General features: G+C 43.5%; 2 protein-coding genes across 7 annotated transcripts in view; both read left to right on the top strand.

The window, feature by feature from the left end:
• nbeal2 (neurobeachin-like 2) overlaps positions 1–9,551 on the top strand; it is a 35,791-nt gene extending 26,240 nt beyond the window's left edge. For 4 of the 5 annotated variants that reach the window (XM_034611305.1, XM_034611306.1, XM_034611303.1 and 1 more), the window contains 23 exons: positions 807–956; positions 1,046–1,203; positions 1,391–1,515; positions 1,619–1,736; positions 1,959–2,116; positions 2,202–2,545; positions 2,642–2,737; positions 2,854–2,978; positions 3,081–3,221; positions 3,548–3,678; positions 3,796–3,905; positions 3,996–4,113; positions 4,207–4,304; positions 4,420–4,533; positions 4,631–4,717; positions 4,819–4,928; positions 5,438–5,610; positions 5,706–5,800; positions 5,898–6,014; positions 7,100–7,261; positions 7,373–7,521; positions 7,651–7,786; positions 8,119–9,551. In XM_034611305.1, coding sequence (XP_034467196.1) covers positions 807–956; positions 1,046–1,203; positions 1,391–1,515; positions 1,619–1,736; positions 1,959–2,116; positions 2,202–2,545; positions 2,642–2,737; positions 2,854–2,978; positions 3,081–3,221; positions 3,548–3,678; positions 3,796–3,905; positions 3,996–4,113; positions 4,207–4,304; positions 4,420–4,533; positions 4,631–4,717; positions 4,819–4,928; positions 5,438–5,610; positions 5,706–5,800; positions 5,898–6,014; positions 7,100–7,261; positions 7,373–7,521; positions 7,651–7,786; positions 8,119–8,226 — 3,123 coding nt within the window. In that variant the 3' untranslated portion in view covers positions 8,227–9,551. The remainder of the gene's footprint in view (positions 1–806; positions 957–1,045; positions 1,204–1,390; positions 1,516–1,618; positions 1,737–1,958; positions 2,117–2,201; positions 2,546–2,641; positions 2,738–2,853; positions 2,979–3,080; positions 3,222–3,547; positions 3,679–3,795; positions 3,906–3,995; positions 4,114–4,206; positions 4,305–4,419; positions 4,534–4,630; positions 4,718–4,818; positions 4,929–5,437; positions 5,611–5,705; positions 5,801–5,897; positions 6,015–7,099; positions 7,262–7,372; positions 7,522–7,650; positions 7,787–8,118) is intronic. The other variant, XM_034611307.1, reaches the window with a different exon arrangement.
• A 3,669-nt stretch (positions 9,552–13,220) lies between these two features.
• On the top strand, positions 13,221–23,524 carry nradd (neurotrophin receptor associated death domain). 2 transcript variants are annotated; one of them, XM_034611820.1, is made up of 6 exons: positions 13,221–13,694; positions 18,479–18,611; positions 18,765–19,118; positions 20,515–20,728; positions 20,844–20,986; positions 21,821–23,524. In XM_034611820.1, the coding sequence occupies exons 1-6, from the start codon at positions 13,656–13,658 to the stop codon at positions 22,135–22,137; spliced, it is 1,200 nt and encodes a 399-aa protein (XP_034467711.1). In that variant the 5' UTR covers positions 13,221–13,655; the 3' UTR covers positions 22,138–23,524. The 2 variants fall into 2 exon arrangements, with proteins under 2 accessions (XP_034467711.1, XP_034467712.1); XM_034611821.1 differs by having other exon boundaries at positions 13,222–13,694; positions 21,824–23,524.
• Positions 23,525–24,753: the final 1,229 nt, after the last annotated feature.

The following is a 24,753-nucleotide window of genomic DNA, read 5'->3' as shown; positions in this document are numbered from 1 at the left end:
TGTGTATGTGTATGTGTGTATGTGTGTATGTGTGTATGTGTGTATGTATGTATGTATGTATGTATGTATGTATGTATGTATGTATGTATGTATGTATGTATGTATGTATTAGTGTCTATGTGTTTTCTGTGTATTTTGTTTAGTCTATGTATTGGATTTAGTTATTTTATGTATTTTTATACAGCCTCATGATTTCAGCATGCAATGTGCGATAGTAAGAGGAAAAGAAACAACAATGCAGCTTGTGTCAAATTGAAGGACTCTTATAATACTCCTGTAAAACAATAAATAGAAAAGGGAAGCTGTTAGTTTCATGGGGAAGTTGTAATGCCCTTCCTGTCTCCTGTTTTTATGCATCGAACTTACTCAACCTTTACAGTAGTAGTAGTAGTGGGTCCAGTTTTTTGTTTGGTATAATCCTGCTGACTAGCACACAAACAAATGCAGATGAAAACATAACCGTCTTGGCAGAGGTAATAATGATAGGGTGGTTGTGTTGCCATTCCTGTCTCCTGTTTTCATGCATCTAACTTACTCGTCCTTTAGTGGTGACAGGGGTTCTTTTTTTACTCATTAAAAATTATAAGCTTTTTAAGTTAAAGCTGTTATTTATTATAATTTGAATGTTGTGTTTTGTCTTGAATGTTTGATTTGCAGTGTTGTGTTTTATTGGTTGTTGTACAATCTTTCCTAATCACTTTAACTTTAGTTGTTGACTAGATTGTGTCATTCCTGACATTTTTGTAACTGTGTGTGACACTGAATGTCCTCTCTCTCTTTTTGTCTCTGTGATAACCGTGCTCCAGGTTCAACCCACCATGGAGCAGTATGAGCTGGACACATTCGGCCGTTGCCACGACATCATGTCAAATTTCTGGAACTCGTGCTTCGACGACCTGATGAGCACGTCCTTCAAACGGGACAAAGACAGATCTGACAGCAAATCCAAGTTTCAGGTTACCAGACCTTCCAGGCTTCATGCTGAAACCAAGCTTTAACATTTCAGATTATTGATTTGACTTTTTTTTTTTTTGCTGAAAAACAGGAAGTGATCGTGGACCCCCACATGAAGCGAGTCAGAATTGAGAACAACAGGTACTTCAGTTGGCAGAAGCTTAACTCCAGCCAGCAGGGGGTGGTGTTGCAGCACTGGCGAGCTCTCCGCAGGCTGTTGACCAGTGAGAGAGGAGCATGGGCCCACAGGTATAATGACGTTGGAATACTCACATTAAAATTAATTTACGAGGAAACATTGAACTGTCAAATCTATTCAGCTTGAAGATGTTGCATAAAGATTAAATAAGACTATTTGTCTACGTCGTCCTGCTGCGGTCCCTTCCTGACCAGATTGTGCTCAACTGTATTTTTCCTATTAACGTGTTTCTGATAGAGTTCCACCAGAGGTGAAGTGGAAATTGTCCAATGCAGAGACATATTCCAAGATGCGTCTCAAACTTGTTCCCAACTACAACTATGATCCTCACATCGAGGCCAGTGCCCTGAGGGACAACATGGGTACGTCACAGAGGACATTCTTGCTGACTTTTCAGTTTTTTGTCATTTCCACCAAAAATGGTGCTCTGACGATGTGTTGTGTGTTTTTTTTTGTTTTTTTCAGGAGCTGACAGTCCTCGCAGCTCTGAACCTCTCCCATTGGCTGTTGCCAAGGAAGCAAAAGTGAGCGACATGGAGGATGATCAGTTAGGAGAAGAGGACCTCGTCTTTTTGGACGATAAGTGAGTCGACAGTTTCTGCCTCATGTCAGATTTTTTTCCACAGGTCGTAAACAATAAGACAAAAAAGCCACTCGACATGTATTGAAACCAAACAGGCGTTACATTTTTACATATTAAGATTTTAAATTTGAATGGAATTTCTGAAATCATCTGAAAGTCCTTATATTTGCAAAATGCACTGCAGAAAAAGTAAAGGATCACTCTTCTGTCTTGTGTTGTCAGGGTGGAGGGAGAAGACGAGAGCCAGAAAGAGAAACTGGTTCTGTCTGAGGACTGCGAGCTCATCACCATCGTGGCGGTCGTTCCTGGTCGACTGGAGGTCACCACGCACCATCTTTACTTCTATGATGGCAACAGTGAGAAAGAAGAGACAGAAGAGGGTATGTAATACAGAAATATGTTGCTTTTTCTATCCATTGATCTTCAAATGGTTCTTTGATAAATGAGTTCTATCTCTGCCTTCAGGAATCGGGTTTGATTTCAAGAGGCCTCTGTCTCAGCTCAGAGAAGTTCATCTGAGGCGCTACAACCTGCGACGCTCTGCGCTGGAGCTGTTCTTCATAGATCAGTCTCACTACTTCCTCAACTTCAAAAAGAAGGTGAGGCTCAGTGCAACTGTACATACTTTATTAAGTATTAATAAATGTCTTTTAAATAATATGGTAATCGATAAAATAAAAATACTTTGCTTGCCTTTTCAGGTACGAAACAAAGTATATTCCAGGATCCTGGGGCTGCGGCCTCCCAACCTGTTTTACTTTGGCTCCCGCTCCCCTCAAGAGCTCCTGAAGGCATCTGGGCTCACACAGGTGTTTATTTAAAGCAGACTTTTCTATAAAAACGTGTTATTGGATTTGAGTTGTGATAACTGTGTTTGACCAATCTGATGTCGATGTGTCCAACAGAAATGGGTGTGCAGGGAAATCTCCAACTTTGAGTATTTGATGCAGCTGAACACCATCGCTGGACGCACTTACAACGACCTGTCGCAGTATCCTGTGGTAAATACACGCCACCTCTCCCCTGACAGTGTTGTGTTATATTTAGGATCCCTTTATGTGATGCACTGTGAGTGTGAGGAGGCGTCATGTTGCAGTTTGGGTTCTGTTGCTTTTAGTTCCCCTGGATTCTGTGTGACTACACCTCGCCTATTCTGAATCTGGAGGACCCGTCCGTTTTCAGAGATCTGTCAAAACCCATCGGTGTGGTCAACGCACGCCACGCACAGAATGTCAGAGAGAAGTAAGTGGTTTTATAATGACGTGATTTGTGTAAAGCACCAAACGGATTCCTCTCTACAATGTAAAGAATGCACCATTTATACATTTTTCTCTCTGTCACTAGGTATGAGAGCTTCGAGGACCCCACGGGCACCACTGATAAATTCCACTATGGCACACACTACTCAAATGCAGCAGGAGTCATGCACTACATGATCCGCATGGAGCCATTCACCACCCTGCATATCCAGCTGCAGAGTGGCAGGTGGGATTACTCACTAGTGCATGACTTATCATAGTAATTCATGCTATGGTCAGAATCAAGTTTGTTTCCAAGAAGGTTTTCATGTACACAGGCCGTACGTGTTTTAGTGCATAACATTGAACATACTAATTAGAAAGCTAGGGGAAAGGTAAAGCTAATAAAAGAGCATGTATTGTGAGTATGAGTGAAAGTTATACAGTAAAAATAAAAGATATAAACATAAATGCTATATGAATATATGTGCAATATTTCCCCATGGAGTTTGTGCAGGAGTAAATATGCAAAGTTACAAGTAATACAGAGTAATATATCTTGTCTTTGTTTAGGTTTGACTGTTCAGACAGACAGTTTCACTCAGTGGCAGCCGCCTGGCAAGCTCGCATGGAGAGTCCCGCTGACGTCAAAGAGCTCATCCCAGAGTTCTTCTACTTCCCAGAATTCCTGCAGAACATCAACGGTGAGGGGCATGATACCTGTGGTCACTCATCAAAACTATCTGATTTGTTCTGACTTTACAGCTGATATATTGCTGATATATAGAACCTAATGAGTGTTTGCTTCCTGCTCCCCATAGGATTCGACCTGGGACGTCTGCAGATATCTCAGGACCCTGTGGCGGATGTGCTGCTGCCTCGCTGGGCCACGTCGAGAGAGGACTTCATCAAGAAACACAGGAAAGCTCTGGTGAGTCCACACAAACAGCTCCAACCATAAAACGCACTCTGGCTTCCAAACATGTGTTAATAAGAGAGCGTCTTGTGTGTTTGACCCCAGGAATGTGAGCACGTGTCCAATCACCTCCACGAGTGGATTGACCTGATCTTTGGTTACAAGCAGAGAGGTGAAGAGGCAGTGAACGCACTCAATGTCTTCTACTACTGCACCTACGAAGGTAAGGCAGGAGTTCTTAGTGGAAAAGTCGTTTCTTCTTCTTCTCCTCGTGTCCCATAGAAACTCACTCTTCCTTGTTTCTTCCTCTCTGCAGGTGCAGTGGATTTGGATGCAATAGCCAACGAGAATGAGCGAAAGGCCCTGGAAGGCATCATCAGCAACTTTGGTCAAACACCCTGTCAGCTCCTGAAGGTACCACTCCCACTCTAACGCACAGCTATTTCTTAAGACCCAGTTCTCTACATTATGGGATGTTTTGTTTAAAAAGTCAGCAGCAGTGTGATACCATGTTCCTGTTTCCACCCAGGAGCCTCATCCTACTCGGATATCGGCTGAGAACGCAGCTAGGCGGCAGGCCCGCCTGGACACCATGCCCCCAAATATCTTTGAGGAGCTCAAGAAACTCAGACCCTTTGTGGAGGTGAGTTCTGTCATGATCTCATTATTATCTCCTGAAAAAAGAAATCACATCATGTTGTATCTATGCATTAACATGTGTGTGTTTGTGTGTGCTGCAGGTGGTGTGTGATGGGCTGCCTCTGGTGCAGGCAGTGGTACCAAAGAACCAGAATCGTTCCTTCATCATTCAGGGCTCAGACATACTGGTACGGTCACTTTCAGATGGAACAAATTTAAAGCTTAAAACAATCATATTTTTTATATTACAGGTTTTTCATTTTCATAAAATGTCATAATTTCTCTCCAGGTGACTGTGAGTTCAAACGGGTTGATAGGAACACACAGCTGGCTGCCATACGACAAAAACATTGTCAACTACTTCACCTTCACTAAGGACCCAACGATGACTAACCCCAAGTGAGTGTCCTGAGAGAGCAAATTATTTAACATTAAAAATCACATAATAAAAATAGTCCTGAATTTCCTGTCTGCCACAGCCTCCTAAGATTTTTTGTTGCTCTGTACTTTTTTTTTTTTTTTTAAACCTTTGGAGTTAAGAACCCACTCAACTTTTACAGCATTTTCAAAGATGTGTAAATCTGCCTGACAGTTGGCTGGAAACACAACATCTGTCTGAACTGTCTTTTTTTCCTTTCTGTGAAGCTTCAAAGCCTGTTTAATTAACTGAAATTAGCTTGAAAGGATCTTGTTTTATGCTGAGGCCGACGTGGCTCACATAAACAGATAATAAACCAGGATGCAAAGCATGTGAACACTGGGGATTCACAAAGGTTGTAATTTGCCAATGTTGCGACAGTTTAATGTGCTGATTATAAATCTCCTCCACATTTAGGCCACATCTCGCTCCCGCCTCTACTTTCTAACTCTCTTTGATTTCTTCTTTCTGCTGTCACCCTGTGGTGCAGGACGCAGCGTTTCCTGAGTGGACCTTTCTCTCCCGGGGTGGAGATCAGCGCCCAGGTGCTGGTGGTGTCCAACGATGGACGCCTGCTGTTCAGCGGAGGACACTGGGACTGTAGTCTCCGCGTCACCCAACTGGGCAAGGGCAAGCTGGTGGGCAGGATCTGCCGGCACGTCGGTGAGCTCTTATTTTGTATCTCTCTAAATTAAAATGCACAAACTTTGTTTCAGGTTCGTCTATAAATTTGTATGTTTTTTGTTTCTTCCACAAAGACGTAGTGACTTGCTTGGCTCTCGACCTCTGTGGCATCTACCTCATCTCTGGTTCAAGAGACACCTCCTGTATCGTGTGGCAGGTCCTGCAGCAGGTAAACCTCGGCACGTGTCCCTGTGTGTACGCATGTGCGGAATAATAATAAAGTTAGGAATTCACGTACGGATTCTTCTCCTCCTCTTATCCTTCAGGGTGGTTTCTCCAGCGGCTTGTCTCCTCGGCCTGTGCAGGTTCTCTGCGGACACGACCAGGAGGTCACCTGTGTGGCCATCAGCACTGAAGTGGACATGGCTGTCTCAGGGTCAAAGGTCAGACATGTTACACTCAAAAAGCACTCACCGGACAGACAACATTTGCTGAGTTTGATGGATGTTTGTATATCAGTGTGACACGTTGACGCTTGCTTCCAAAATAATAATAACCCACTTATGTGAAAAGTCAAGTCTCGAGTCAGTTGCTCCAGACATTTTTGGAGGAGCTTTTCCTGCCACCCCTAATCAAATCTCTAGAAAATATCAGAGTGAGCCCATGTCAGGATAATTCACAGTGACCTAATGGGCGTGTTGATGCCATTTCTAGCACGCAACAGAAGCGAAACTAGAAAATACAAAAAGAATATAAATATCCCAGGATGAAAAAGAAGTGCCATATACAACATAAGAAGTCAACTTGACAAGACAACGAGATTCGAGAGCATCTGGTCGATTAGGGTCGATGTGCTGTAAACAAAAACATGTGATTTCCACAGTGCGTTTTATACGTCATGACGGGCCTCCTGCATGCTCACATCAGACACATCAGACCCCCTCGCCCCAATGTTCTGGACGTTTTCCTGTTGTTGGGATTTGCGTCCAAACTCCGTAAAATATCTGCATCCAATTTTCTGGACGTTTATGTATGAAAACAACTTATGTTTGTGCGGGCATTACAAATGGTGGTCAACCTGAATAACCTGGAAAATAACACTGAGCAAAATGTGATGTGGCTCATTAGAAGTGAGAATGTAATGTGAACCAGCTACAGGAAACAACCACAAAACACGGAGTTTATTGGTATGAGGAGACAGATGTCGGCATCTCACAGCCAGCAGTTGTTCATACCTGGAATGTGTAATTAACAAAATGAACAAAGGCAAAACCACAGTTCGGGCTGACGCTAATGTGGAGCTTTTATTTTCCATCCTTACTGGTATTAAATCGGAGAAGATGCAGGGAACATACAATCTGTCATTCAAACTGTAGTTACGGGATCTTTCATTGGATTTATACTGATTCCCTCTCTAAGTGGTTTTGATTTGATTTGAAGAACCCTGATTTGTTGTGGTGAACCAAATCAGGGTTCGCAATTGATCCGAATCAAAACTGACCCTCGCTCTCTGTTTACTGTGAATCAGGACGGGACTGTAATCGTGCACACTGTCCGACGAGGCCAGTTCCTGCGAACACTGCGACCCCCCAGTAGCAGCTGTGTGCCCGCCCAAATCTCTGAGCTCCAGGTCGGCAGTGAAGGTCACATTGTGGTGCAGACGACGCCAGAGGAAAACTCCCACAAGAAGGTACATGCATACACAAACTCTACAGTACAGTTCAAACACAAACACACTGATACTAAAAACAAGTTCCTCAGCCTGCTTATGCCATCATCTGCAATTTACTTGGTTCCACAGGGCAAGTACTCCATTCATGTTTACTCTGTAAATGGCTGTCTGCTGGCCTCCCTCAACATGGAGGAGCAGGTGACTGCTCTGCACCTGGTGTCCGAATACGTCATCCTGGGCACCATGCAGGGCAGCCTCCACATACTGGACTTATACAGGTAAAGACACTGAGAGCTCGGTTTGACGTTTTGAAGGAATTTGCTTCATTTGTTGAAAACATTTGTGTTGGAATCTTGTGTTGAAAATACGAATAAAAAGCTCAACTCGGTCTCCTCTTTGTTTGACAGTCTGGACGCTCCGGTGACGCCCCTGGCATTGAAGGTTCCTGTGAGGAGTGTGTCCGTGACAAAGGAGTGCAGCCACATCCTTGTGGGACTGGAGGATGGAAAGTTGATTGTGGTGGGGGCAGGGAAGCCAGAGGAGGTGAGAACCAGGACATGCAGGAGAGGGGTGTGTGTGTGTGTGTGTGTGTGTGTGTGTGTGTGTGTGTGTGTGTGTGTGTGTGTGTGTGTGTGTGTGTGTGTGTGTGTGTGTGTGTGTGTGTGTGTGTGTGTGTGTGTGTGTGTGTGTGTGTGTGTGTGTGTGTGTGTGTGTGTGTGTGTGTGTGTGTGTGAGAGAAGGGGGGTTGGTGGTAATCATATGCTAAATACGAGTTGAAAACCAGTTTTTTTCAAATGATAATTGAGCGTCTTTAGTGTAACATCTCTGTTTTAGCCCCGAAGTGAAGATTAACATATTTCCCCTCCTCGTCTCAGGTTCGCTCGGGACAATTCTCCCGTCGCCTGTGGGGCTCCACTCGCCGCATCTCTCAGGTGTCGTCAGGTGAAACTGAATACAATCCCACTGAGAACGCTGGGAAATGAGATGAGCAATGGTGGAGGACCTCTGTGGACTCCGCACCGCTGATACAGCCACCAGACTCAACAAGGCCTTTCTTCCTTTACAAGCTGGGCAGCTGTCCTCCTCAGCCACTGATCTCTCTGAGAGAGCCACTATACACTGAGCACTTTTTAAATTCTGCAATGATTTGATATTTTATTGCGTATCTCTTTTCCAGTTGTGTAGTGTTTTTAATCAGCATCATTCCAAAGAGTGGCCTTGTTTAATGGAGAGCTAAGAGCTCTGTGTTTGCGGATTGTCAGACTATTTACACTGAGTCGTATTTCAAGGAAATGACTCACTGATGCACACTCGGCCTCAGACACACAGACAGAAAAATGCTGTGAACTTCATGTTCGTGGCTCGTTTTCCTGTCAGAGGCACAGCCGCCATCTCCGGGCTGCTGACCGTCTTTGGCAATGGCGCCTTCGTAAAAACTCCTCGAAAACTTGAAAATCCACTGCAGACGTTGCTCGAGATCTCCACATTGCAATACCGGTGGGCACCACAAGAGAGAGACACATGTGGGGGGGGGGGGGTGGGGGGGAGGACAAGTGATCACAAGTGAGCCTTTGCTGTGTTATCATTTTTAGCGGTTGACGTCAAGACTAGCTGAGGCTTTACACCAGAAGTGCACCACAGCTACACAGTGTATAACTGCATTCCTGAGGCTCTGAGCAATGTACAACTGTTACAATTAAAGCAATAACTGCTTTAATGGTTTATGTATGTTAAATATCTTCTCTTTTTTTTAAAAATCCTGATTGTTGAGCTTGGATGCAATGAAACTGAAAGAGGAGAGCCGACTTTGGCCTCACACACACACACACAACAGCGTGGAAGTCTGGTACACACGACTCTGTCCCTGTTTGATTTGATCTGAAAAGTGCCTTTTTAAAGCTTGAGCCATGTATAAACACTGAAAGCCAAACGCTTATTTCATACAGATATTTCAGATTTCTAAACCCAAAACACACCTCAGTACTCGGCCTTGACTCCGACGTGGATGAGATGTTCATGAACTCAGTAAACTAATGGACAGCTGGAAGTGAATAGTGTCTCTGCAAGCGCTGCAAACTTCTGAAGACAAGATGACTGCGAAACACGTGAGCGGAGAGTCTGTGAGCCAGCTTCAGAGGAATTCACTTCCTGCCAGCGTCTTTTACTGTGGTTGGAACAGAGTGGTTGTTATGCCGTGTCATGACAGGAGTGAGACAAAGGAAACTATTTGGGAGAATACAATTCCCACAACATGGAGCACACATACAAATTACCATGTCTTTGCAAGTGATGCTCAAGTGTAAGCGAGGGGGAAAAAAAGAAGCTATATTTGAGAGGTTGTCACAGAGACTGTACAGAAAATCACATTTTAATCAGATTATTCAACTAAGACTACTGAATATAAAGGGTTGTTTGCATATGCAGCTGTGGAATCATCCAGTTTGCTGTTGTGCACACTGATAACGGTTTATATAACATTGCACTGGTTTTCTCTTAATGTTATGAATGTAATTTTTTCTCACGTAACTATGCAGTAACACTGAATCAGTTTTGCGGTCGGGTTGGGTCTTTACAGTCATCAGAGTCACATCACTATCAGAAAGGGGTTTTACATCGTGCTGTTTATAATGTATTTGATGACATTTGTTGTTCAACTGTGCCCATAAATATATTGATTGTGTAAAAAGCCTTAACAGCACTGCCTTGAATTTGGACTTGATACTGTTCTCCACTATTATTTAGCGTTTCTGTTCTCGGACGAAGCTGAAAATAGTATTTGCCTGTGTTCCTTGTAACTTAATCATTGCCGCGGGAGTTTGATCATCTCTTTGTCCTTGTTTTCCCTCTAAGCCTCATCAGTTTGTAAAATTATTAGTTAAACTGCCCTAATATGGCTGTATCATGACTGCAGACTTATATTCAGGAATGCTCTTTTCCCTGAACCCGCGCTCTCACATCCACCCTATTATGACCGGCCATTACTGAAAAAACGAGCTCTGATTCTTGTGTGTGTGAACCACAGCAGGAAGGAAACTGATCCGCCGCCACAACGACGATCATCCAGCTCCTCTACTGTAATCCCAGCCTTACATGCGCCTGTGATGTTAACCCTATTAGAGTTGAAAAGGTCACAGCCAGCAATGGCACATTTACTCGAGGAGACTTTGATCTCCTGGTGGGCCGAACATCCTGTCGGGCCGGCCCATAAACACCTCCAGGGGTACAATTCAGAGGGGTGGGGAGTGGGGTGATAAAACTGACCTGCAGACCCCCGGTCAAATAGAAAACCACAGAACAGTGAGTGAGGGAAGTGGAGTAGGAGGGCGAAGAGGGACGCAGTGGCTCTGATGTGGGCCCTCTGACAATGGTGGGAGGGGTTGACGCCTCACTCCTGGTTATTGGCAGGATCTCCCAGCTCTGACCTCTGCAGACCTGAGGGCAGGCCGAGGGGACGGCTGTCGTGAAATGCTGCAATTTTGACGTTGTTGAAGTGGTTCCTGCCAGGAACCGCAACAACCCTCGAACAGGCCTCTGTCAACAGCCTCCACCTTCCCCTCTCCTCCCCCACTCTCCGCACCATTTCTCCTCAGCCCCCGAAAGACAAGATCGTGGTTTTGTTTTGCTTTTTCATAGCTGCCTTATCATTCCCACCCATGTGTGACCACAGAAGAAACTTGGCCCCTATGATTAAAGAATCTGGGCTTGTGCAGCGAGATGATGTAGACAAGGAAAGAATAAAGAAGTAACGGGAGCTGTTTATTTCTGATAAACTTATGTTTATTTATTTTTTACTAAACTGTTTTGAAGTATTTAAAAGGTTTTAAAAAACGGTCATATCTTTATTATGATGTTTTTCCTGCAAAAAAATGTAACTCTCTTCAAGAGTCTTACAGATGAGAGTATCAGACTGAGGCAGATTTGCATTTATTTTGATCCTTAAAAAGTCTTCAGCAAAGGTATTTGCAAGAGACAGGAAATAAACAAAATATATATTGATTTTGCAGTGCAGTGAAGGAAACATCAAATTTAAAACTTAAACACATTAAAATCTAAATGAAATAAACAATTAAAAAAAAAGTGTGATGTGGATTTCACACATATTCAAATCGAGGAGACGTTTTGTTTGTGTGTATATGTCTGAATTACACCTTGAAGTTTTATCAGAGCAGGAATATTCTCTCCGTCTCCTCTCATCTCCCTGCAGGCTTTGAAGTGTAAGTAGTATTGTGTCTGAGAGATCTCTCCATTTGTTTGCCTCTGAAGTCTCCCGGCCCCCCTGCCATGCATTCACTAGAATTTACAAGGTGTGTCATTTAGCCTGCGTTGGTTTTCTAATCTTTTGAATTGCTGAGATCAAACGTGCTTCTTGTTCTCCTTCTTCAGAGCATCTTGTTGGGATCACATGCTCTCTTTTGTTTCTGATAACAACTGATCACAGCTCAATGTATTAGGGTTGTAAACTGGTGTCATGTCACAGACTTACACTTAATAAGGTTTTATACCAGGATCCATGTTTTTTTTTTCTACCCACTATTCATTTATAATACATGTTCTGAGAATAAAAACTGGAGTTGAAGGTGCATCCCATAATCATTTGTATTGAACTAGAAAAAAAAAATATATTATCTGAAATGTTCCTGATCACACGTGGTTCCTCCGACAGGAAAAGTTAAAGTCCCACTAACTGTGGTGTTAAAACAACAGATCACATCTTTTGACTTTAAAGAAGCAACACCACAGTGTAGAAATTGTGCATTCAAGTTATCCGTGTAGTGGCATCAAATTGTACTTAGTGATAGGGTCAAAAGTTAAAGTATGACAATTACCAATTTAAGCATATTTGTATACATATTTATTTAAAGTTAGTAAAGATTTAGGCTAATTTAAACTTCTTGTATATTGCTGTGAAAATCAGTCTTAAAAAAATACACAATAATCTGATTCTTTATTTATTCCTCTCTGAAGTAAAATAGTGTAAAGTATGGCAGTAGTATAAAAGCAGAGCCCCTGCCAGTAACCATCATGCCATACTACAAATGTCAAGTATTAAGTAAACAGATAAAAGGGAACTAAATAGATATAAATCAAAAGCCTATACAAATTTAAAACCCTATAAATAAAAAAAAACAAATGAAAAGAAACAGGAAGAATAAATAAATCACAATAAATCAAAAGGATTTATTTTATTACTATTTAATTTATTTCAATTGCGGCATAAATAAAAGAAGCATTACCACAGTCAAAAATACCCGATTAACAATAAACTCCATATTCAAAACATACAAGTAAAGGGCGTCAGTATATCCTTATATATCAATGCATAATTATTATTACTGTAGCATTCATGTGCTTATAGTGTTTCATTGTTGCAGTCGGTTGTGTTGAAGCAATAACAGCTTATTTTATTTACCATGACAGTGCAGCATATTTACTAAACATTAGTAGTGTGTTATTTTGTTGAGTAACTGGTAAATATATGTTTTCAAAATAAATGTAGTGAGTTAATGAAAAGGTGCATAAAGTTGGATGAGATCCCTTCAGTAAAATGCAAGTTCCTCAGATTTGTACTCGATAGTACTGAAGTGAATGTAGCCCAGTTGTGATATGTTGTCAATTTGTTCATATGACGTCTATAACATATTATCATATACAGTATATTATATATTACATTTTTTAACACTGAAGCTCTCCATATGATTTGGCTCAGTAACATGTTTCATGTGTGCACTAAATCTACTTTTTTTAGATTTTCATTAAATCTGCCTCGTCTGCAAACTTTTACTCCTCATAAAACACAACATTAGTTTCCATCAGATTGGTGAAGACTTGTCAATCACTTGACTACAAACCACAAACACATGAGTCCTTCGCCTTCCATTACATTGTTGTCTCCCTCTGGCAGCGATGCAGCCAATCGCCCGGCCGCATTGAAAGCTGAGAAGATGGGAGGAGGAGGTCGAGGAGGAGGAGGAGGAGGAGAAAAGGGGCAGGAGAGCTCGCGGGAGCTTTTCCTGTCTCATCTGATGTGAAGCTGCGGGAGAGGAGGCAGCGCGTTCATCCCGAGAGCTCACACACAAGAAACCTTGTGTTAAAACCTCAGCAGCCGCAGCAGCAGCAGCAGGGACCGAGCGGAAAGAAGCGAACGTGTGTGATCACTGGAGGAATCGAGGGATTACAAAGCCTGCATTTTACAACGCGCACTCCCGTGCGTAAAAATGACCCGACTCTCCAGCGTGCGTAACTAACGTGAGAAGCTTGTGCTCGCGGTTTGACTTGGAGAAACGACTGAAGTTTGGATCATACCTTGTTTTTGCGCAGTTTTTCTCTGAGGACTGTCGACTGAAGAGGGAAAAAGTAGTTCTGAGACGCACCGATCTGTCCAGGAGGGGGGGTTTTTTTGGAGACCGAGGACATGAGACTCTTTGCTGTGTGCGCGCTTCTGCTGTTCAAAGTAAGCTACAGATATTTGCTGATTCAGTTAAACGTGCACCTTTTATCCCTCTAACGCCTTTATAACCTCTCATCGTCACAACACCACACTTGTTTTCAACTTTCCAAACGTTTAGAGATCCCAGGAGGTGTGTTTTTCTCACCACAGAGCCATATTTGATCAGTGTCGTGCCCCTCTGTTCCTGCTGGCGAATATGTTGCCAGTTTATATCCATCAGGGGAAAGATGTCTGCTTCGGGTCTCATTCTGTGTTCCTTGTTCTGTCTCTGATTACTAAACAAAAGTGATACGGGACAGTTCCTTACTTTGCTTTTGTCTCTCAACCTTACATTCTGGACTGTGGCCTAACTAACCTCCTCCACCCAGGCTCCTGTAGACCTCTGTGGCCATAAAACATCCTGGGAAAATATGTGGAGATTCTTTGTTTTGTGTTTACAACTCAAACTGTGAAGTCAGTGTTCATTTGCACCCCCCCCCCCCCCCCCCACCCCCCACCCCACTCACATGACATACTTCCATTCAGCAGCCGCCACAGCCAGAATGAGCCAGACATCTTGGAACATCAAGACAAGAACTAAAACACAGAGGAGCGCACAATTTACCATTAAGCAACCAGTCCAGTGTGATAAATTAAGTATTTCATTACGGAGAAGTGATACTTCTGGTGTTTGATAGCGTATCATTAGGACAGGATCAGTGGAGAAGAAAGCCCCTGACTTCACAGTTGCAGACAATAATTCGACACTCATCCACCTCAAAAATCCCACTGGGCTTGTAGACCTGTCCGGACACGCTCATCACTCTCAAAGCACTTTTGTTAGATCAAAGTAGGCCTACTTGGACAAAAAGATATGCATGGGAAACCCAACATGCTGTTTCTTATCTGATTTTCAGCAGCAAATGTTCCCTTTTCCCTCAGAAAAGTTCATTTCTGCTGTCAAATGGTTCCCCTCATTACTCTCTAGAGGATTTAGAGCAGACGTAGACTGAGTGTTACAGTATCTGAGCACTCTGCTAATGGTTCTCTACTGTTTAATATGCTCCTAAGGGTCGTATTGCCTCAAGAGTGGCCACATTAGTTGCTTATACGGCAGCTCCATGTGAAAAAGTGGCCTTATAGCTCGCAGTGTTGCTGGGGTCTGGATATCCGGAGCAAAGCAATTATCATCATTTTCTCCCAGTTTGTGGTGTGTGTGTGTGTGTGAAGGGGGTTGGGGGTGACAGTGGCGAGGCAATGGTTTAGTTTGTTACCACAGTCATTTGAATTTCCATACAGCAGTTAAGCAGCTTTCTTTACTTTAGAGGGCCGATTTAAGAGTCATTTTGAAATCTCAGCTCTTTAGTTACTGTTAAACATCGGTAGCTTTAAAGAAGTCGCTGTTTGTGGATGATTTAGGATTCAGGATTATAGTGTTGGTTGAGCTTTCTGCTTGAAAGAGAGAAACACAGGGCCTTTGATTTGTCTCTTATCCTCCCTGTGTCCTAATGACAGTGATCAGTGCAGATGCAATTCACGCAACTTTCCCCTCATCTCGGGCCTTGTCTGCTGAATGGCCCCTGTCTGCTGCTGTCCCAGTCACATTGTGAAGACTCATGGGTCGGTGTCGTCACAGAGACACAGGGAGAGAGAGCTTCCTTTTGTGCGTTTTTATTTTCACGCAGATTAGATTAACTGTGGAAACTCCGGCCAAGGCGCCTCAAATGTGGTCTCACTTCAGAAGGGCACAGGAAATGTTTCAGGCACGGAGGAGGCTGAAATGTGTGTGTGTGTGTGTGTGTGTGTGTGTGTGTGTGTGTGTGTGTGTGTGTGTGTGTGTGTGTGTGTGTGTGTGTGTGTGTGTGTGTGTGTGTGTGTGTGTGTGTGTGTGTGTGTGTGTGTGTGTGTGTGTGTGTGTGTGTGTGTGTGCATGAGTGTGTGTCTGTGTCTGTGTGAGATCCGCGATGACTGAGTGACTCCGGCAGCCGTGGAGTTGAGAGCCCCATTGAAAGCAGTGCTCCTCGGTGGTCTGTCTGTTCCCACTGGGGAATCTCTTCAGATTGCAGCTTCTTTACCTAAATGGGAAAAAAAGGCAACTGCAGCCTCCTTCTCTTCAGACTTTATGCCCCCGAGGCGACAGAGGTCTGATGCAACTGAATGCTATCTGGAGTTTGTGCAGATAATTAATCTTAGCTGGAAAATTAAAAGTGTCAGATCATAGGCACCCCCATCAAATGTAATACAAAAGGCCTCACAGTAATCAAAATGATACTAAACAAAGTAATAATGTATTTTTATTTTAGGGGCCATGGGTGTTAAATTGATAAAGTCAAATTTGTAGATTTTACCTTCTGGTGTTAAAAAACTGAAAAACAAAGCAATGTCAGTGATCTAATATTAAGTGTTGCTCTTGCAAAAAACATGTGGAAACATGTAGATACTTAAACACATTGCCAGCTACCTTTCTTTAAAATACACATACGTAAGATAAAATCAGATCAGATAAGATCAGATCAGATCAGATCAGATAAAATCAGATAAACTTTATCTGTCCCACCACGGGGAAATGTGCCATATTACAGCAATAAGGGGGATTTTAAAAATAAGAAACATTAGTAAGAAGCAATAGTAATAATAGTATTACATAAGTAATCAATTATATAATGTCACTGTAATATATAGACAGTAAACAGAATGTGTACAGTATAAACAGGATCACACTTACAAGATGTATAAGTAACATGCACAGATAGAAAAAGAGTGTATTGTTAAGTTCAATGTTAATTCCAACCTGAGGGAATTTGTTAAGCAAGGCTGAGTTAATACTGTTTCCGTTGTATGAAATGAAAAAGGGTTTATGTCTCACTATCACTCAGTTTTGATTAAAGATAAATCTAAATATTTGAATAAATATCCATCATGCTGATAAACACATAGTGGCAACCATATACAACGTGCTATTTCAATGTATACAGCAGATAAGGCCTCAGTCATTCCCCCACTGACTAGATCCCTGTTCCCTCTCGTTCTCCAGTGGGCACTGACTAAATATTTCACTTTACGCTGGGCAGCGGGTAAAGTGCCAAACCATCGGCAGCTCCCGCTCTGAGCTGCAGAGGCTTACACACAGCTGCACCAGTAAATCCACTGTAGTCCAAGGTGGAGGTGAAAATAAAGCAGAGCCGCTGTCGCCAAATATTTATCTCAGTAAAGATTGAGAGCTGAGCTGGTGTTGGCAGATCCGAGTTACCACAATGCCTCTCTGCTCCAGGTTGTAATGGTCCGGGCTCGGTCCCAGTCTGCCAACTCCAAACATCCTGCCGCTTCCTGCCTGCCACCCCAGACAAACGCTAATACCTTCTGATCTGGGCTCTGTGGCAGGCGTTCAGATATCATCAGGCTGCTCTCTGACTCGGAGCGTCGCAGTAAAACTGGGTGTTGTTTTTGGAACGAAGCGAGCCACGTTTCAAAGCTCTTTCCCCCGTCGTATCAGCATGGAACATTTCAGTGTTTCACGACTGGGACCATGGCACTGTCTCTCTCTCTCTCTCTCTGTCTGTGTGTGTGTGTGTGTGTGTGTGTGTGTGTGTGTGTGTGTGTGTGTGTGTGTGTGTGTGTGTGTGTGTGTGTGTGTGTGTGTGTGTGTGTGTGTGTGTGTGTGTGTGTGTGTGTGTGTGTGTGTGTGTGTGTGTGTGTGTGTGTGTGTGTGTGTGTGTGTGTGTGTGTGTGTGTGTGTGTGTGTGTGTGTGTGTGTGTGTGTGTGTGTGGAAGTGTGTTTCTGGGGGGCTTTTCATTGGAGTCTCTACAGGTTCACTGTGTTTCTTGGCTGATTCTGAGACATCAGTGGGTTGTTTAGCTGTTACTTCTCCCCTTTGCAGGAGGTTAGTTGTTAGGACATCTGTTTGCTCTTGTCAGCCCCCGGGGCAGAAAGGGCCAATCTCCCTCAAATGTGTGCATGTTTAAGATGCCGTTGTTCAGAGCCTGGAGAAGGGGGGGGGGGGGTTGGGGTTTCATGAAATACTGACCTTCATAGACACACCTGCGGGGCTTGGCGACTTCAAAGGCCCCCCCCCCCCTCCCCCTCTCACCCAAACAGACACTCACATGCTGGGCAGCCTTGGTTAACTGACACCCTCGCCTGGGGCTGGAACTGTCTCCTTTATATACCCCCCCCCCTCCCCCCTTTTCTTTTCTGTTGTCGCGAAGTAAACACATATACGCCGTATTCACACACACACACAGACACACAGTTACATAGCCCCATTCACACTGACTCGGAATGAGTGGGAGGGCGGAAGCTCTTCTTTACTTCTTCCTTCCTCCTTTTCTGTGTGTTTTCCTTCACCCCGTTTTTGTCTTATTCTTTCCACTGGTCTAAAGCTATCTGATTAAAGCCAGCCACTCCTGTCAGGCACCAGCCCCGCTGCACAAGCCGTTAGGAATGTCTGATCTATCCCTCATGTCGCAACTCAAGCTGGGCTCTCCATTACCCACTTGCAGATAAGCACTAGGAGCACTTTAAAGGGTGAAAACTGAGGCAGATAGAAAGATTCTTAAAAAAACAGTTCACCCGGTTCCCTGCGTCTTTATTTGCACAGGAGTGGGATGTGTGCGATCTCCTTCCCACACATGGTGTGAGCCAGAAAAACCTCCTCTCTTGTTGTCTTTTTTTGTTCACTGCTGCCTGAAAAGTTGAATATCAATCATGCAACTGCTGTGGAAAGAGCGAGGATCCAGAACACATGATAGTATGTCTTTTGTTCCTTGAAATAAAACACATTTCTCACAATGTCATTTATTTACTGCAGGTCAGTCTGGGAGATGCCTGTGCCAGTAACCAGTTTACTGAGTCGGGGCAGTGCTGCAGTCTGTGTCCCGCTGGCTTCGGAGCGGAGGCACAATGTGGGAAAGAGGATACCAAGTGCGCACCGTGCCCAAAAGGTAAGCAATTATGATCTAATGTTACAGCAACAATATCTATGTGTTTCACCTGCCCTTTCGTTATCGCTGTCATCTGTCCAAAGCGGCTGGAAAAATGTACTCAGCACTATGTCTGCTGAGAGACTTGCGCTCATTCTGTAATTCGTTTCCCAGGAACATTTTCCTCCTCCGAAGGCCTCGGCCCCTGCCTTCCCTGCAGCAAGTGTCCACGCAGCGTCCCGATGGCTGCCTCTTGCTCTGCCGTCGAGGACACGCAATGTGAATGTGACAACGGCTTCTTCTTTTGGAGAGAGCACGGCCTGTGCGCGCCTTGCTCCAAATGCACCCGTGGCGAGGGCGCCGTCCGGCAGTGTGGCCTTCAGGGAGACATCGTGTGCCAGATGTGTGGCCAGGGGATGTATTCTGAGGAGCACATGAGCACCAAATCCTGCCAGGCCTGCACCCAGTGCTCTGACAGCGAGGTGGAGATCCGATCCTGTATGCCCAACTCTGACACACTCTGCATGGGTGAGTTGTGAAGGGGGGTGCAAGTGAGAAAATGTAGATGCTACCAAGTATTACCACTGTTCTGGGTGACATGCTCCTTTATCATGATGCACAAGGGCACGCCACACAGTCCTACATACAGTACAAATACATAATTTAATCAAACTTTTGGAAATAAAGTTTGAAAAAAGAAAGTACAAATATATTATTTAAATTAAAATAGTGCTTTGCGTTTTCAGGGTTAGGGTTAACCCTAACCCTAACCCCACTCTTTAAAGATAACAATCAGTTGAGTGCAAACCGACCCCAAGGCCCCTCAGTCTTCTTATGAAACCACGTTTAAATTCACTAGATCACCAAATTGCACACAGTCATAGATAAGTCCCCAAAACATGCCAGATTTGTTGAAAAACATCCTGTAATTGCTCCCAGATCCAGATCCACACCAACATTTCATGGTTTCTTTCTTGACCCATTCCACATCCTTCCACCAAGTTTTGTGGTAAACTGTCCTGTAGATTTGTGTAATCTTACTTATAAACAAACGGACAGGGGTGAAAACATAACCTCCTTGGTGAAGGTAATAAAACATTAAATGCTTAACTTTTAGCCGTAAACATTCCATGTGACATATTTCTAATGTTCTGGGGTTGAGTGCCACAGAGAGGGCAAGTAAATCAGAGAGCATTGGAAGACTGATGATCCCGGAGTTTTAATGGGATTTGCCGTCAACGGGAAAAATATAGAATAGCGCCGCCGCCAGCGTTTAAAGATCTAAAGGAGGACAAGGCAGTAAAAGTGAAAGATAAAAAGATAAAAGAATGAGCTCAAGGGGAGGGGGGGCGGGGGGCAGGGAGTGGGAGTGCCTGTGAGCCCACGAGGACATGTGGTTAGCACCTGCATCCACACCTCATCCGAACACTCTGTAACACTTTAAGCCTGGAAACATGAGCGGCGAGAAAAAAAAAAAAGAGTGCACTTATGTGCCGTAGTCCAATTGGTAGGAGCTTGACGGGTCTGTAGGTTACTGACCCCGAGAACCTGAAGCACCAGGGAGGCTGCTGACCCTGACAACTCGACCGCCTTCCCCCAAACGGCTACATTCACTCTCCAGGAGTAAGGTCATATGCACACGCTCTCGGTGCACATGTCATGACCCTTTGAACCCTGGGAGATCAGTACTGTACCTTGTAGTGTTTGATCCCAAAATAGGCCGACCGCAGGAGGGAAGACGAGGCTGGAAACGGGGGCAATGAACGGTTTCAAAACCACAGGGGACCGTTTTGACTGAGGCTATCATTACCTCGAGCAGACGGGCCTCCGTCAACTTATTTCTGGCACTAATTTACGCCGCACAAGTGTGTTTCCGATGTGCATTTGTGCACATGCAATAATCTCTCTTCTTTATTCTTAATAGATAAGAAGCTGCACATTTTATCCCGGCCTGCTGAGGCTGATGGGACCCGGGAAGCTCCAGAAGAGGATGTGACAGAGGGACAGGAGGCCAGTCCTTCTCCTGGAACACCTAAGTTTACTCCACGGGATGAGGGTAGCAGCAACAACATTCTGGCTTATGTGTCTGTTCTGGCTGCCGTGGTGCTGGGACTGCTCATTTATGTGGCTTATAAATGGTGAGTACTCACCGGGGTTGGGTGCTAGCCCTTAAATGGATGTAATAATGATTTTAAGATTGGCCCTGGGAAGACAAATAGCGTAACTGACACTGTTCTCCTGTGGTCTCCTCAGCTGGAGATCGTGTAAACAGAAGAAGGCTCTCTCTAAGGCCCGTGCAGCTGAGCTGGGATCCTCTCCAGAGGGAGAAAAGCTCCAAAGTGACAGCGGGGTGTTTCTGGACTCTCACAGCCTACAGGACAACCAGCTCAGCAAAGGTGTGTTACACAAAGGCTCTTTCAATCTAAATCAAATTAAGGTTTTTGAGATCTCAGAAAGTATTTTTAACAAGGTTATGAAAACTCCTCATGCTTTATTAACTCTGCGTGCTGAAATGCATGACTGTGTTAGTAACTGTTAAAAGACAGAAAAGAGGATTAAAGGCAATTCAGAGTTTTAACTGAAGTTTCAGGATTTTTTTCAAGACCTTATTTATATTACTTCTATTGACTTTTGGGTATTGTTATAGGAGATTATATCAGAAAAGGTAAATTTCATTTAATGGCACAGAGAGAACTCTACTGTTTTAAAGGAACCCCGTGATGTATTTGACCACTAGTAATGCTACTGAGCAGTGTCACCATGAATGGATTGTCTTGCTTCTTATGCAAATTCGTCCAGTTTCAGGCTATTCCCACTGATTGACAGTAACTAGCTAGCGAACGCGATTGTAAATGAAGCAGGTTTCGAAATACTTAAAAATTTGGCGCTGTAGTTTATTTATAAAGGAGAAAATGCATTCATCATGTTTGTTAGGCCTGTGGGATAGACTCAGTGGGTTTTGGCAAGAAACAATGGATGTAAACATACATTTTTGTTTGTTTACAAGAAAACGCCATGGGGCTTCTTTCAGTTCCCAAAGTTTCCCACAAGAGAAATGACAGGGAAACTTTCCAGTTTTACATCCATTACTTGTGGAACTTGGTATTTCTTAAAATAATGTTTTATTATTAATAAATAAAATAATAATTATGATTATGATGCTTATTATTAGTGCTCAGATTCCATCTGGTTAGTTTTGTTTGATAAAACTAATTTTCTTTTTGTTTCAGCAGGAGCTAAGATTGAAAGCAAGCAGGACACTCGTTCGTACGTCAATCTGCCCCCCAACAGACAGGAAGAAGTGGAGCGCCTCCTGCAGGAGGGAGGGGGTCGGGGGTGGAGGCAGCTGGGCGCAGCACTGGGCTATGAGCCAGAACAGCTGGACCTGTTTGGGCGCGGAGAGGCCCCCGCTCACACGCTCCTCTCTAACTGGGCCCAGAAAGAAGGCTCCACTCTGGGGCTGCTGTGTTCGGCGCTGGTCCGCATCGAGAGGCCCGATGTGGTAACAGGCCTCACCTGTCCCGCGCAGGGCGTCTCTGTGGTCTGACCACGTTTCAGCCACAGACGTGGGACAGTCACAGACTCGAGTGAAGAACTCTGACTGAAATGACAAGGGAGGCACTCTTTGACATCAACACACTGCCACTGACAGTTTCATCACCTTGTTGGACACTTATTATTCTGTGTTTTGTTTTTTTACATAAAACCAAATGTATTCTAATGACACTTTACCCCAGTTTATGTCGCCGTTTGATTTTTCAAAGGATCCAACTGCATGAAAGGATCTCAATGTATCTGTTACATCACCATTTACATGAATCATGGTCAGGACTCCACGTTGACGTCCAAATACAATACAATGGTCTACAAGTGGCAGGAAACAGAATACATGTGCTGCATGCGTTCTTCTTTATTTTCAAAAACCACTGTTAATTTGTTATTTGGACAGAAGTCAGATTTGTCCCCTTCTCCTTGCAAAAGAAAGCTTCCCTCCATGTTCTATTGTAAACAAATGCGCTCGGATCATCATGTTTCTAGCCTGGAAAGCCTCGTTTTATGAATCACAACTTCAGCAACCACTTTGGTGTCGCTGTTGATATTTCTCCAAAAAAAGGATGGTTTCTTCCAACAGCAGTGCTTTCCAGTACGATGTGATTTTCCCCGTCTGGCCTCATTTCTGCGCACGAGTTCGCTCGGAAAAAAAGACGAAAACTCTGAGAAAACAAACAAAGCTTTTATGTGGCCGAGTGACTTCTCCAGTAGAAATTGAGGGTTGACTCTTCCCAACCAACCCAACTTCGACCCAATTGTTATTTTCTTTATAAGAACACTTTAAATATTTGTAGATAGAAACTTCTCACTCCTTTTTTTTTTTTTGCTGCAGCCACTAAGAAGCCTTGGTATTTATTTACACTGAGGTTATATCGTGCACCAGTGATGTTTCCAATATCAACAGAAGACGTGAAAATGAAGCATAAATATGAAAACACATTTCTTAGCTCTTTCTAATGTTTGTCTATGATTGTAAATGTCCCACGTGTTGATTTGTTGTGTGAGATCACGAATGAACTGTGAACACGTGAGAAAAGGAATGAAAATTAATCCATTTTCCTTACATTGAAAATACACAGCTCCATTTGTCAACTTTATTTTTGAAATTTGACAGAAAAAACCCCCCCAAACTACATGTTTACCATCAATGCTTGCCTCAATCACGCTTCTGTATTTATTTCATCACCATTTCAAGTCTAAATCCAAATAAAATCTTTGAAAATGATGGACATCTGGGACGTGGTGGTTTCACCGCGTGATGGCCTCATGTGGTTTAATTTCTTTTAAATAATATTCATGTATGGTTTTCTGTATATATTTCCTGACGTTATGCCTCTGTGTTTTTGTAAGAGTTTTATTCATGTAATAAATAACTTTGATAAGTCAGTGCACTGTGGTTGTAACAGGATTCTAAATCCGCACAGTTAGTGTAGTTTCTTGGGGGTTTGTGACTTTGGAGCTGCTCAATTCAAGAAAACAGGATTCATATTTTTATACAGTAACAGTTAATAGTTTATCTAGTTTATAATAGATTAGTAAAAGTGGAAAAATCTAAGTGAAACAATGAATAAATGGATGAAATAAATGGGGCACCCGAGTTCATGTGAAAAGGAACAACTCACAAACAATTCAGTGTGTGTCAATAGTTAGATTAATTTGGTTTAATTTGATTTAGTAAAAAGCTAACATTGCTTATATCATTCAGATACTGTGTTTCATGCCGTTGTAGTTATAGCAACAAGAACATGAAGTATTTTCATGCAATGGCAAGTTTTAATTAATCATTCTAAGAAATATGAATATAATTGCTGAGCTGGACTTCAACCAGAGGCCTATGGGCATGTCTGACACTAACAGTTTAGTGTAAAACCCACTTGATGGACTGCACAACGTGGAAATCTAGACATATTCGAAATAGACTACCCCTTATCGAGGGATTTAGTGCATAACAACATTTCCTATTCAGAACCCTGAGGGAAATCAGTTAAGAGGTATTTAATAATTTCGGAGTGAAATGAAAATAAAAACTTGATCCAAAATATTCCGGAGGAGAAGTTTCCCCTTTCTCTGTGAGGCACAATCTGATTCCCTGCTCCCACTTTGCTCTGCACTCAGATCTGTTAATGATCTCTTTGCCTTCAGTTTTAAGTGGGAGCAGGCATCTCGCATGGCCTGGGGCAGCGTTACATGCCGTCACACTCTCCAGACGGGACTGCTTAACTGCGGTCTGGAGCACACAGGCACCGGGCTGCGGAATGTGCATACGCTGGGAAGGGGGTGGGGGGAGCTGAGACTGAGGAGAAAGGGGGAAGCTCAGCAGCGCCTCTCTCCACTTGTCATGGCGTTTCCATATTTAGAGTGCACATAACGTCTCTAATGAAGGCAGTCGATCACTTTGATTTCCCCTCACAGGGGTCACACATCTGGCTCGACGCTGCAAATATGTGCTGCAGTGGCCCTCGTGCCATGTGCACCCTTTATTAGAGGAGCTAACCCATCTAAAATGGGACTGGGTGTGCACTCAGCAGTTAATCATGTGAGAATGGTTCGTCACATTTGCTTGGATCTGTTGGAGTCTGTTAAACTGACACCCAAGAGAAAGAAACCCGAC

The sequence above is a fragment of the Hippoglossus hippoglossus genome, chromosome 16 (assembly GCF_009819705.1).
Source record: "Hippoglossus hippoglossus isolate fHipHip1 chromosome 16, fHipHip1.pri, whole genome shotgun sequence".
In the NCBI taxonomy this organism is placed as follows: Eukaryota; Metazoa; Chordata; class Actinopteri; order Pleuronectiformes; family Pleuronectidae; genus Hippoglossus; species Hippoglossus hippoglossus.
The sequence above is the reverse complement of the archived record's forward strand: the minus strand, read 5'-3'. Positions and strand labels throughout refer to the sequence as shown.